The sequence below is a fragment of the Protomyctophum bolini genome, assembly GCF_963924005.1.
Source record: "Protomyctophum bolini genome assembly, chromosome: 6".
Taxonomy (NCBI): domain Eukaryota; kingdom Metazoa; phylum Chordata; class Actinopteri; order Myctophiformes; family Myctophidae; genus Protomyctophum; species Protomyctophum bolini.
In genome coordinates, this window is record NC_137867.1 from 47,341,716 (window position 1) to 47,356,970 (window position 15,255).

General features: G+C 45.4%; 1 protein-coding gene across 2 annotated transcripts in view; it reads left to right on the top strand.

Moving 5' to 3' along the window:
• LOC308317103 (transcription factor 7-like 2) overlaps positions 1 to 15,255 on the top strand; it is a 41,646-nt gene that overhangs the window by 14,881 nt on the left and 11,510 nt on the right. For both annotated transcript variants that reach the window (XM_080765902.1, XM_080765903.1), the window contains exon 4: positions 13,809 to 13,892. In XM_080765902.1, coding sequence (XP_080622028.1) covers positions 13,809 to 13,892 — 84 coding nt within the window. The remainder of the gene's footprint in view (positions 1 to 13,808; positions 13,893 to 15,255) is intronic.

Below are 15,255 nucleotides of genomic sequence, written 5' to 3' on the forward strand. Positions count from 1 at the left end.
TTTTTGAATCTGATCTCAGGTCAGCAGAATGTGTTAAATAAGAGCCGTCATCATGAATGTCCCTGTTTTCAGTCCCACTGCTAACACACTATAAAATATAAATCACCACCAGGACATGAGACCAAGACTCACGCACCATTGTCTAGATATAATGGCTGTCTTTCTCTGCTGTTACAAATGATTAGGTGCGCGCGTGTGTGTGTCTCTCTCACACACACACGTCTCTCTCACACACACACACACGTCACTCACACACACACACACACCACACACACACACACACACACACGCACGCACGCACGCACGCGAGCGCGCCACGCTCACATGCTGGCTGCCAACAGCCTTGCTGTGATAAGGCAGGGTGTGATTCCTCGCCACTGTTGCCAACTCTTGTGAGAGAAATAAGCCATAACCCACCTCGAAAAACAAGCCCAACCCTCTTAGCCAGAGAAATAAGCCCAAATGTTCCCTCGAACAACGAGCCAAAACGAGCCCAATCAGATATCGCCATATAATACTAATAAATAAATATTTGATGCATTTATCATTATTATAAATATGTCTATATAATTATGATTGTTTTGGTCATTTAGAGACACCAGACCCATTCTGTCACTCGGAGTGATTCACACTTCCTCAAACCTATGGGGTGCAGGTCTTTTTTCTGACAGCATATTGATCCGAAACCTCAATCCTAACCTAACCCTAACCGCAAGCACGGGAGCAGCGCATGTCGGACCATCGCTTTTTCGCATCGCAGCGAATGTCCCCCCGCTGCGGAGCGGACCGTTGCCCTGTTGGCTAGAATGCTGTCGGAAAAAAGGCCGCCTCCCAAACCTATGGGCATTTATTTATAGCGTATACATCAAAGAAATGTAGGCTTGTTTGATATTTTTTCTCTTTTTTTTTACTTATTTACTGCCTTATGCCAGCACCTCCTCACCAACACTGGTGTGCGCCCCTTTCCTGTCTTGATATTCAAAACAAGCCACCACTTTTTTTTTTTTTTTTAAACAAGCCCAAAAAACCGCAAACCCGCCACCTGGGGGGAAAAAAGTCGCAACTCAAACAAGCCAACTTTGGAGGGAAACAAGCCAACATGGCAACCCTGTTCCTCGGGACGAGACAGGCCCTGACACAGCCCAGTCAGCCAGTCAGTCAGCCAGCCAGTCAGTCAGTCAGTCAGTCAGTCAGCCAGCCATCCAACCCCCTGGTGAACCTGCTCGTCTGCTTGATTTCCTATTGTAGGAATGCAGCCGGCTGCGCTGCTCTGGCTCTTCTTGTCACGGCTAGAACTCCGGCTCCGCTGCCTGCCTGCCTGCCTGCCTGCATGCATGCATGCAGGCAGGCAGGCAGGCAGGCAGGCAGGCATGCATGCAGGCAGGCAGGCAGGCAGGCAGGCAGGCAGGCATGCAGGCAGGCAGGCAGGCATGCAACCTCCACTCAGGCAGCAGAGCAGATTAGCTGCTCTTTATCCCGTTTCGACCTGAGGACGATTCTAACAAATGTCTTCTTTCTAAAATCCTACACAACTTTCTGAAAACCCTGATGTTTCTGTCATGTCAGTGGTGCTCAACCCTTTTTCATGAGTTTTAGATTAAGGTTAGGTTTAGGTGTAGTCATCGGTTAGACCAGTCATTAGTCCTACAACTATACAACCTATCTCAAACCCTCAACCTAAACCTAACCTCCCACGGGGCAGCACACCTAAACCTAACCTTAACCCATGTCTAACCAATGACTAGTCTAAACCTAACCTCCCACGGGGCAGCACACCTAGACCTAACCTTAACCCATGTCTAACCAATGACTAGTCTAAACCTAACCTCCCACGGGGGCAGCACACCTAAACCTAACCTTAACCCATGTCTAACCGATGACTAGTCTAAACTAAGTATGCACCCCGAGGGTTTGAGATAGGTTGTAGTTGTAGGACTAATGACTGGTCTAACCGATGACTAGTCTAAACCAAAAACTGTCTAAACTAAGTACTGCACCCCCAGAGGTAACCCCCCCCCCCCCCCCAGAAGCAAAGATTTGAGTTAAAAAAAACATTAGCTCTGAAAGAATATTATATTCAAAGATTTGCGCCCACATTTAAATAAATAAATAAAAATAGCAGACCTACAAGCTCGTAGCACGGCATTCGGTGGCGCACTATGAGCTTGTAGATCTGCTATTTTTCAATAGCTAAAGCATAACGTGATGCTTAAATTAAAACAACCAAAAGGGTGTCCATAGACTGGGTTCTACCTGCTGGGAGTTCCCCCAGACAGTCAGAACACAGTCCATAGACTGGGTTCTATACCTGCTGGGAGTTCCCCCAGACAGTCAGAACCCAGTCCATAGACTGGGTTCTGCCTGCTGGGAGTTCCCCCAGACAGTCAGAACCCAGTCTATGGACTGGGTTCTATACCTGCTGGGAGTTCCCCCAGACAGTCAGAACACAGTCCATAGACTGGGTTCTATACCTGCTGGGAGTTCCCCCAGACAGTCAGAACCCAGTCCATAGACTGGGTTCTGCCTGCTGGGAGTTCCCCCAGACAGTCAGAACCCAGTCTATGGACTGGGTTCTATACCTGCTGGGAGTTCCCCCAGACAGTCAGAACACAGTCCATAGACTGGGTTCTACCTGCTGGGAGTTCCCCCAGACAGTCAGAACACAGTCCATAGACTGGGTTCTATACCTGCTGGGAGTTCCCCCAGACAGTCAGAACACAGTCCATAGACTGGGTTCTACCTGCTGGGAGTTCCCCCAGACAGTCAGAACACAGTCCATAGACTGGGTTCTATACCTGCTGGGAGTTCCCCCAGACAGTCAGAACACAGTCCATAGACTGGGTTCTATACCTGCTGGGAGTTCCCCCAGACAGTCAGAACACAGTCCATAGACTGGGTTCTATACCTGCTGGGAGTTCCCCCAGACAGTCAGAACACAGTCCATAGACTGGGTTCTATACCTGCTGGGAGTTCCCCCAGACAGTCAGAACACAGTCCATAGACTGGGTTCTACCTGCTGGGAGTTCCCCCAGACAGTCAGAACACAGTCCATAGACTGGGTTCTATACCTGCTGGGAGTTCCCCCAGACAGTCAGAACACAGTCCATAGACTGGGTTCTATACCTGCTGGGAGTTCCCCCAGACAGTCAGAACACAGTCCATAGACTGGGTTCTATACCTGCTGGGAGTTCCCCCAGACAGTCAGAACACAGTCCATAGACTGGGTTCTATACCTGCTGGGAGTTCCCCCAGACAGTCAGAACACAGTCCATAGACTGGGTTCTACCTGCTGGGAGTTCCCCCAGACAGTCAGAACACAGTCCATAGACTGGGTTCTACCTGCTGGGAGTTCCCCCAGACAGTCAGAACACAGTCCATAGACTGGGTTCTATACCTGCTGGGAGTTCCCCCAGACAGTCAGAACACAGTCCATAGACTGGGTTCTATACCTGCTGGGAGTTCCCCCAGACAGTCAGAACACAGTCCATAGACTGGGTTCTATACCTGCTGGGAGTTCCCCCAGACAGTCAGAACACAGTCCATAGACTGGGTTCTACCTGCTGGGAGTTCCCCCAGACAGTCAGAACACAGTCCATAGACTGGGTTCTACCTGCTGGGAGTTCCCCCAGACAGTCAGAACACAGTCCATAGACTGGGTTCTATACCTGCTGGGAGTTCCCCCAGACAGTCAGAACACAGTCCATAGACTGGGTTCTATACCTGCTGGGAGTTCCCCCAGACAGTCAGAACACAGTCCATAGACTGGGTTCTATACCTGCTGGGAGTTCCCCCAGACAGTCAGAACACAGTCCATAGACTGGGTTCTATACCTGCTGGGAGTTCCCCCAGACAGTCAGAACACAGTCCATAGACTGGGTTCTACCTGCTGGGAGTTCCCCCAGACAGTCAGAACACAGTCCATAGACTGGGTTCTACCTGCTGGGAGTTCCCCCAGACAGTCAGAACACAGTCCATAGACTGGGTTCTATACCTGCTGGGAGTTCCCCCAGACAGTCAGAACACAGTCCATAGACTGGGTTCTATACCTGCTGGGAGTTCCCCCAGACAGTCAGAACACAGTCCATAGACTGGGTTCTATACCTGCTGGGAGTTCCCCCAGACAGTCAGAACACAGTCCATAGACTGGGTTCTACCTGCTGGGAGTTCCCCCAGACAGTCAGAACACAGTCCATAGACTGGGTTCTACCTGCTGGGAGTTCCCCCAGACAGTCAGAACACAGTCCATAGACTGGGTTCTATACCTGCTGGGAGTTCCCCCAGACAGTCAGAACACAGTCCATAGACTGGGTTCTATACCTGCTGGGAGTTCCCCCAGACAGTCAGAACACAGTCCATAGACTGGGTTCTATACCTGCTGGGAGTTCCCCCAGACAGTCAGAACCCAGTCTATGGACTGGGTTCTGCCTGCTGGGAGTTCCCCCAGACAGTCAGAACACAGTCCAGAGACTGGGTTCTATACCTGCTGGGAGTTCCCCCAGACAGTCAGAACACAGTCCATAGACTGGGTTCTATACCTGCTGGGAGTTCCCCCAGACAGTCAGAACACAGTCCATAGACTGGGTTCTATACCTGCTGGGAGTTCCCCCAGACAGTCAGAACCCAGTCTATGGACTGGGTTCTGCCTGCTGGGAGTTCCCCCAGACAGTCAGAACACAGTCCATAGACTGGGTTCTATACCTGCTGGGAGTTCCCCCAGACAGTCAGAACCCAGTCTATGGACTGGGTTCTGCCTGCTGGGAGTTCCCCCAGACAGTCAGAGGAGGCGTGGTGTTGCCCAACTCTCCTCCTGGCTTTAAAGGCTTACTGCCTTCTAGGCTCAGCCAGGTTTTTGTTGTTTTGTTGAAAGGCTGTTGAGTGATTCTAAGAATCCACGTTGTTGACAGACGACCATTCGCCATTAATTAAAAACGCCAGAGGCAAAACGATTTAACTTTTTTTTTTCCTTTTTTTTTTTTCCTGTCTCGGTTATATCTGCAATTATATGCAGCACAAATGTGTCCTCAATTTGAACCACTTTTAACATGTTTTTGTTTTTTTCAACGTGAAAGTCCCTATTACCTGAAATGTCAAAGATATAAAAAAAAAAGAAGATTTTCTAAAATTGACAGTTAACACCGTGTTCTCGGGGTCGGCTATTTTGAAGAAAAAAAAATCGAGTTCCAATTTTCAAAGTTTTTTTCCCAAATTGAATGTAGGTATTTATTAATTCTTTGTGTGGCTTATCGGAGTGTGTGGTCTGAGAGTGAGTTCTGTGACAGCGCCACTTCACCCATTCTGACCTGAGATCAGATTCTAATAATGTCTTCTACGTCCTGACCGTTTTCATTCTGACCTGAGATCAGATTAAAAAAATGTCAGTCGCTCTTCGATTTTTCAAAATGGGTTAATCTGACGTCACACATGGCTTGGCCAATCCGTGAAGGCGACACACCAGACCTGTCTTATTTATTATGATTGTCCAATTAGTGTTGTTTTTGACAGTACATTTTTATAGTCATAGTCTCTTGAATCATTTTCATTTAGTTGTTTGTCACATTTTAGTCACCTGAAATGTTCTAGTCACTATAGTGTTTTAGTCGGCTAAATGTCATACGATTTTAGTCATTAATCTACAGTTGATTTAGTCGACTAAAATGTGTTTTGACAGGCCTTGATGTCGTTGTAATGGCAGATTTTACACTTTGGTTGCATGCTGAAAATAGCAGATCTACTTGTGAGCTTGTTTGCTTGCTTGCTTGGAGAGACAAATGTTTTCTGAGCTGGTACTTCACAAGATTCTACAAAGGCCTTCTACACCTGCAGTTTTCTGAAAAAACCTATGTTTCCATGTCAATGGTTTTCAAACAATTCCATGTCAATAGCTAAAGCATAACATAATGCTTAAAACACAAAGGGGTTCCGGCCCAGAACGGGTTAAAAAGGTAATGGGAACCAATGGTTTAGTCGACCCAAAGAACAAATACGACACCAACCTATTTACAGTAGTCCTCAAAGTCTGATCCATTGATTGAATACTCAATTAGTCGGAAATGTAAACGACGTGTTTACACACACAATAAGTCCTGGGGGGGGACTTGTTTCCATTGTGTTCCTAACCCGCCAATGTATTCAATTCATCATCATGTTAATTGATGTTAATAATGCACGTCATCAACAACACATACAACGATCACAATGGACACCCCCTCCCCCCCCCACAGGGGTCTCCCCCTCCCCCCCCCCCCCCCCCCCCACAGGGGTCTCCCCCAGCCCCCCCTCCCCCCATGCGGAGAACAAATTTCACGGCGGTAACGTGTGTGACAAATCGTCGGTTTGACTTTGATTTTAACACTCCATATTTGGGCATGCCTGATAGGTAGTGATGTAAAAAAGTTAGATACATTTACAAACATTTACATTTAAAAACTGTGTACATTGGTGACTATATAAACTATAATCTACCTGGCCTACAAAATCGGGGAAAAAATTATAAAAAATAACTTTTTTCTCCTTTAACCCAACCCGTTTCTCCATGTGTTGATTTACGTGGTGTGGATTGAGCAACACTTCACTGGAGACTTGGCACGCTTGGCCTGCTTTGGAGCTTCTGACAGTGATATTGAGCGCAGAGTTAGCTCATGGCTCATTTAGTTCTGAGAAAAAAACTTTCTACGTCAGTGGTGCTCAACATTTCATGTCAAGGACCCCTAGAATATATGGACCCCCCCCCCATCTGAAAATATGTTGTTCCAGGGACCCCCCAGAAACAAAGATCTGAGTTAAAAACGCTCGCTCTGAAAGAATATATATTCAAAGATTTGCGTTGTGAGCTTGTAGATCTGGCTGGATCTGTAAAATTACTTATACTGGATCTCTTTTCCACTAGTCCCTTCCTTCCTAACATTTTAGTCTAGTTTTTATTTGTTGCCGAAGATTATTTAGTCTTAGTTTTAGTCATCATAGCTTAGTTTTCATTTAGTTTCCATTTAGTTTCCGTCAGTGGAAAAAGGTAGTCGACGGACGACATTTTTCGTTTTAGTTTTAGTCGAGGAAAACAACACTGTCTTAGTTGCAGCATATCTTTTAGGAGCTGGGGGACATGTTGCCTAATGTTACAGTAGTCTGCAACCCAACACCCTGCTAGTGGTGACTATAGGCGGGGCGGGGAAAAAACCAACACAAAAACAAGCGCCTCCTTTCCCTGTGTTGCTGCCTTCACAAATTAGCACTAACTGACAGACAGACAGACAGACAGAACGACAGACAGACGGCCGAGGAACTGTTGACAGTTTCAACAATTCTAATCAGTGCCCATATACCCGAAGGCGGGGGTTGGCGAAAGGGCCTTTCTGTGTGGAGTTTGCATGTTCTCCCCGTGTCCCCTATAGGGTAGGTATACCCTCACAAAAAACATGCAGTAATCCTGGTCACTAAACTGCCTCCCCCTGGCCAGCCGGGGCGCCTGATGGAGGGGAAAGGAACTGGTTGGAATAACGTGTTCCTTCCACGCGCTACGTCCAACCAGGGAAACTTCCCCCTGTCAGGTTGTAAAGGAGCAACTTGGACACTCAGGCATGAAGGAAGCATGAGTTCAAGTCCGTTGCTCTCCCCTTGTCCCCCATATATGGGGACTAGGTTGGTGGAGGGTGTGTAGAGCCCAGGATCACATTAGGTGATTAACACAGGGGTGAAAAATGGGTTACAAAATCGTGGGATAAAAAAAAAAGATATAAAAAAAAATCTTAAAACGTGCTGCACTGACTGACTCACTCAAAGTAAATGTTGAGGAAAGGAACGTGAAGTGATCTTCATCACCATCAGTGATGCAAATAATAATAGCCTGCATTCTTTATCCTTAAGACTCACTAAATTGAGAGAGAGAGAGAGAGAGAGGGGACGCAATCATGATGTCACCCTCCTCCGGGCTGGGGGGTTCTGGGATGCAATGCAATACTGTACTCCAGGGTTCCCCAATTAATTTTCCTCAAGGGCCATATTTTGACTAGGGTACCAGGCTGGGGGCCGAGACTATAGGGTACCAGGCTGGGGGCCGAGACTATAGGGTACCAGGCTGGGGGCCGAGACTATAGGGTACCAGGCTGGGGGCCGAGACTATAGGGTACCAGGCTGGGGGCCGAGACTATAGGGTACCAGGCTGGGGGCCGAGACTATAGGGTACCAGGCTGGGGGCCGAGACTATAGGGTACCAGGCTGGGGGCCGAGACTATAGGGTACCAGGCTGGGGGCCGAGACTATAGGGTACCAGGCTGGGGGCCGAGTCGGCACGCGCAAGGTCGAGGTCTTGCCCTGAAATTAATGTTCAGGGCAAGACCCCATTTGAAAAGGACCCCCAGTTTGACATGCAGAGGCTACTGACCCCCATTTAATGCCATTTATATCTGGGACCCCCCAGATATAAATTATATATATATATATATATATATATATATATATATATATATATATATATATATATATATTTTTTTATTTTATTTTATATATATTTTTTTTTAATTCTTCTGCGGGCCACAAGGGGGCGCTCCGCAGGCCGCAGATGGAGGGGTGGAGTGAATCTGGAGGGGTGAGCTGGAGGGGTGGAGTGACTAAAGGGGTGGAGTGAATCTGGAGGGGTGAGCTGGAGGGGTGAGCTGGAGGGGTGGAGTGACTCTAAAGGGGTGGAGTGAATCTGGAGGGGTGAGCTGGAGGGGTGAGCTGGAGGGGTGAGCTGGAGGGGTGAGCTGGAGGGGTGGAGTGACTCTAAAGGGGTGGAGTGAATCTGCACATGGAGACACTTTAATTTCCTATCTCCTATACCTCCTCGGTGATGTCTCCTAATCCCTAGCTCCCGAGCTAGGGCACAGATAGTGACTTCATGCTTCTTGTGTGTATGTGTGTGTGTGTGTGTGTGTGTGTGTGTGTGTGTGTGTGTGTGTGTGTGTGTGTGTGTGTGCATTGATATGTGTGTGTGTGCGTGTGTGCATTGATATGTGTGTGTGCGTGTGTGCATTGATATGTGTGTGTGTGCGTGTGCGCACATTCATCTATATGGTATTTCTAACAGCTGCTTCCAGTTAACACTCACAGCCAGAGCTTCCCTGGGCCTCAGAATGAGGGGCTGTGTGTGTGTGTGTGTGTGTGTGTGTGTGTGTGTGTGTGTGTGTGTGTGTGTGTGTGTGTGTGTGTGTTGCACACTGCCAAGTTATCAGCGATGCTTTATTGCCAAAGTGTGGGAGATATTACACACACACACACACACACACACACACACACACACACACACACACACAGAGAATGTGCTGTTGTATGAGGTGCAGACAATTAACGCAAAATGCTACAACTGCAACTTTTCCTGCACTCGCGGGCGATTGCATAATTTGTGGAACGTAGACTAAGCCAGCTGTTCTCCATGCCAGTGTGGTGGGCCCGCTGTGCCTCTATATACCATAATCTAGGACGCTTAAAGCATTATGTTATACTTTAGCTATTGAAAAATAGCAGATCTACAAAGCTCATAGACCTACGAGCTTGTATAGGTCTGCTATTTTTTGAAAAACTGTGAAAATGTGGCGTAAATTTGGAATATATATACCGGTGTGTGTGTATATATATTCTTACAGAGCGAACGTTTTTAACTCAAATCTTTGCTTCTTCGAAAAATCGAAGAACGACTGGACTGACACACAGAAACATAGCTTTTTCAGAAAACTATCAGGATGTAGAAGACATTTAAAAAAAAATCTGATCTCAGGTCAGAATGGGTTAATTACTGGATTCAATTAAATGAATAGAAGAAAGACGTATTTTCACGTTCTGGCGGAGACAGGCAGGTTGTGGACTGTGGAGACAGAAACAGAGACAGAGACAGGCAGGTTGTGGACTGTGGAGACAGAAACAGAGACAGAGACAGAGACAGGCAGGTTGTGGACTGTGGAGACAGAAACAGAGACAGAGACAGGCAGGTTGTGGACTGTGGAGACAGAAACAGAGACAGAGACAGAGACAGGCAGGTTGTGGACTGTGGAGACAGAAACAGAGACAGAGACAGGCAGGTTGTGGACTGTGGAGACAGAAACAGAGACAGAGACAGAGACAGGCAGGTTGTGGACTGTGGAGACAGAAACAGAGACAGAGACAGGCAGGTTGTGGACTGTGGAGACAGAAACAGAGACAGAGACAGAGACAGGCAGGTTGTGGACTGTGGAGACAGAAACAGAGACAGAGACAGAGACAGGCAGGTTGTGGACTGTGGAGACAGAAACAGAGACAGAGACAGGCAGGTTGTGGACTGTGGAGACAGAAACAGAGACAGAGACAGAGACAGGCAGGTTGTGGACTGTGGAGACAGAAACAGAGACAGAGACAGAGACAGGCAGGTTGTGGACTGTGGAGACAGAAACAGAGACAGAGACAGAGACAGGCAGGTTGTGGACTGTGGAGACAGAAATGGATTCACACACCCGTGGCTTAGATTAGGGCTGAAATGACATGATTAGATCGTACTGTATGTGTGTGTGTTTGTAAATATGGGAAGGTGTTATTATCACACTGATGTGGGTTCTGCTTCTCTAGCCCATTCTGAACGGGAACCCATTTTGGTGTTGGCATCATGTTATGCTTTAGCTATTGAAAAATAGCAGACCTACAAGCTCGAGCTTGTAGGTCTGCTATTTTTGAAAAAATTGAAGAACGACTGACATTTTTAGAATCTGATCTCAGGTCAGAATGGGTTAATCAGACCAGTGTGTGTCCAGTGGAAACCTCGTATGAATCTGATCTCAGGTCAGAATGGGTTAATCAGACCAGTGTGTGTCCAGTGGAAACCTCGTATGAATCTGATCTCAGGTCAGAATGGGCTAGTGTACTAGTAGTTAGTCTTTGTGCCGAGAAGAATTAGTAACGACACCGAGCGCCAAAACCCTCACATGGAAAACAAAGAATTCGGTACATTTCTAGACGTCAGGCCTGTGATTATAACCATATTAACCCATTCTGACCTGAGATCAGATTCATACGAGGTTTCCACTGGACTACACACTGGTCTGATTAACCCATTCTGACCTGAGATCAGATTCTAAAAAAATGTCAGTCGTTCTTCGATTTTTCAAAAAATAGCAGACCTACAAGCTCATAGCGCGCCACTCGGTGGCGCGCTATGAGCTTGTAGATCTGCTATTTTTCAATAGCTAAAGCATAACATGATGCTGACGCCAAAATGGGTTCCCGGTCAGAATGGGTTAACGGCGTCATGCACACACACACACACACACACACACACACACACACACACACACACACACACACACACACACTGCTTTATGAGACTATTGTCAGCTGACTGAACTCAGATGGAACTCATTTATACGTCCGTCCTTTATTACTACAGATTATTCTCTTGACTTGTCGGAGCCGTGAAGTCATGTTTATCCCATTTTCGGCGGGAACCCCCTTTTGGTGTTTTTTTTAAGCATTACGTTATGCTTTAGCTGTTGAAGAAATAGCAGATCTACAAGCTCATAGCTTGCAAGCCTGCCATTTCTTTGAAAAATCGTGAAAATGCGGCACAAATCTTTGAATATATATTCTTTCAGAGCGAACGTTTTTTAACTCAAATCTTTGCTTCTGGGAGGTCCCTGGAACAACATATTTTCAGATGGGGGGGTCAGTGGCCAAATGCAGATAATTCTGGGGGTCCTTGACATGAATTATAGTTTGAGAACCAGCGACATAGAAACATTGGTATTTCAGAAAACCTTTTTTAATTTCAACGTCGGGTCTAACTGGGTTATTCCTTACTACAGACCCTCTTGACTCGTTGGAGTATAGTGAGTGATTGAAGTCATGTTTAACTCAGGTTCATATGAAGAACGTCTTGGAGTAGTGAAGTCATGTTTATTCCTTAACTACAATCACTACTCCAACAACAATTCAGTCAAGAGAATCTGAAGTCATGTTTATTCCTTAACTACAACCACTACTCCAACAATAATTCAGTCAAGACAATCTGAAGTCATGTTTATTCCTTAGTTACTACAATCACTACTCCAACAATAATTCAGTCAAGACAATCTGAAGTCATGTTTATTCCTTTACTACAATCACTACTCCAACAATAATTCAGTCAAGACAATCTGAAGTCATGTTTATTCCTTAACTACAATCACTACTCCAACAATAATTCAGTCAAGACAATCTGAAGTCATGTTTATTCCTTAACTACAATCACTACTCCAACAATAATTCAGTCAAGACAATCTGAAGTCATGTTTATTCCTTAACTACAATCACTACTCCAACAACAATTCAGTCAAGAGAATCTGAAGTCATGTTTATTCCTTAGTTACTACAATCACTACTCCAACAATAATTCAGTCAAGACAATCTGAAGTCATGTTTATTCCTTAACTACAACCACTACTCCAACAATAATTCAGTCAAGACAATCTGAAGTCATGTTTATTCCTTAACTACAATCACTACTCCAACAACAATTCAGTCAAGACAATCTGAAGTCATGTTTATTCCTTACTACGAGTAAGACGCGCAAACGCGGGAAGCGAACGCAGATCGTAAATTGCAATAACAATTCACCATGACTCAGCCATAACCATATAAGGAGTCCCCAAAGCAGCTATACGTCCAAATATGGAGTGTGTTGCATCAATGACAAACAAATCACTCAGCTCCATATATGGGCACAAAGGGGGGGGGGGGACACACGGACACACACACAGACATGATCTGCTAGGTCTCATAGTAAGTGCGCAACAATCACTACTCCAACAACAATTCAGTCAAGAGAATCTGAAGTCATGTTTAATAATTGGGAGACCCGGTTCATATGAAGGACAACGTCTTCATTCAAAGAGTGTATTGATGCAAAACGTGGGAAAACGACTTGTATTTAATTTGCTTAAGTGTCCATTGTAATGCGTTTAACCCATTTAGTAGGCCTGACGTCGACATTTTTTAAATGTCTTCTGAAATCCTGGAAGTTTTCTGAAATACCTCATGTTTCTGTATCAGCGGTGCTCAATATTCCATCATGTCAAGGACTCCCAAAAATGATATGCAATATGCCGCCGACCCCCATCTGAAAATATGATGTTCCACGAACCCCCCAGAAGCAAAGATATGAGTTAAAAACGTTCGCTGTAAAATAATATATATATAAAGATTTGTGCCACATTTTCACGATTTTTCAAAAATAGCAGACCTACAAGCTTGTAGCGCGGCACTAGTTGCCACGCTAAGAGCTTGTAGATCTGCTATTTTGTAGATCTCTGGTTTACTGGAGGAGGAGGTACTTACACAAATGGAACTTAGAGTCCTTGAAAATAAAACATTGGCCAACCAGCGGTCTTGTAACCATATACCAGATGTGAGGTCTACATACCAGCTCTGACAGCGTGATTCAAAAATGTGTTCCGGATTCCAACCCCAATAACCACTGTTGGGCCGTACCTTAATCCATCCATCTTCAACCGCTTATCCGTAGTCGGGTCGCGGGGGCAACAGCTCCACCAGAGAGCTCCCAGACTTCCCTCTCCAGACAGAGCAACATTAGTGACTTCCTCCTGGGGGGGATCCCGAGACGTTCCAAGGCCAGTGAGTCCATGTGTTTCCTCCAACTGCGCCTTGGTCTGCCCCGGGGTCTCCTCACACACACACACACACACACACACACACACACACACACACACTCACACTCACACTCACACTCACACTCACACTCACACTCACACTCACACTCTCTCTCTCTCTCAATCCATCCATCCATCCATTAATCCATGTCTCCTTCTCTCCTCCAGTACCTGCAGATGCAGTGGCCTCTACTGGATGTCCCCGGGACTGCAGCGCTCACAGACCCTCGCTCCCCTCCCCCTACCCACCTGGTGAGTAAATCTTTATTTCGGTCCATTTCAAAAAGCAAAAATACATAAATACATTAGAGTCCACTTATACAAGTGGCACCGAAAATGTGTAGGCTGAAGCCCAGGAAAACTTTGGTTTCAAAGATGAAATGGAAAGTAGTAACACATTGGTATGACTAAGCTAAATTCATCAGATAAATTTAAAAGAAAAAAAGCAAAGAAATCTAGGCCAAACATGGGTTTTAACAAATCTAAGCAAAAGACAATTTTTACATACTCTAATTTGAAGAGTGACAAAAGTTCCAAAATTAACAAGTTTCAAAACAAAAATGAATATAATTTTCAAACATTATTATAGTGAAAATATAATATATAATATAATTAAAGTGAGTGCTACTCCTCTACACACACACACCAGGGTTCGTTTTGACAACACAAGAAAAAAGATTTCCATCTTACGCAAAGTTATCAATTCCCATTGACGATGAATGGAGAATTTACATCATACGTGTCCTGTTTTAGTCCTAGATTTTAGTCGACTAAATCTACAGTCAACTACATTTAATAATAATAATAAAACTTTATTTGTATAGCACCTTTCATGACATGAAATGCAGCTCAAAGTGCTTTACAGAGCAATGGAGAATAAAAAAGAAAAGCAAGGCAACGACATTAAAAACAAGCAGTAATGCAATACAGTGAGGACAAAAAATAAAAGATCAATTAAAAGCAATATTGTAGAAGTGGGTCTTGAGCTGAGCTTTAAAAATGTCTACAGAGGCTGCCTGACGAAGGTACAGTGGGAGTTTGTTCCATGCCGACGGCCCGTAGAAGCAGAAAGCTGCTTCCCCGTATTTTTTAGTTGCCATTTTTTTAGGCAAAGCGATCAGGCCAGCAGTGGAAGACCTTAGGGGCGGTTTGGGACATATTTAGGCAGGCAGTCATGTAGGTAGGAAGGTGCGAGACCATTGAGAGCTTTATAGACAAGTAAAATAATTTTAAAATCAATCCTAAAAACAACTACATTTGTTGTTGTTTGGCAGGCCTTCATGGCGCCCCAGAAGCTGATGTAATTCAGGCAATTCACTTTTATTTGACAAAGTAATGAAGATTGGAATTGTGTCTCGTCATAAAAAAACACACAATTTTCTTTAAACGTCGGGCTCTTTTTAAACGGTGTCCCCGATGCGACCACAGATATGCTCCAAATCACTGGTTCCCAAAGAACCAAATGGACCCGTTAGGGTCCAGACTGTCAGGATTTAGACATTTGTAGAATCTAGTGTCAGGTCTGAATGGGTTAAAAGTCTTGTCTTCTCTCTGTCTGTCTCTCTCTCTCTCTCTCTCTCTGTGTGTGTGTGTGTGTGTGTGTGTGTGTGTGTGT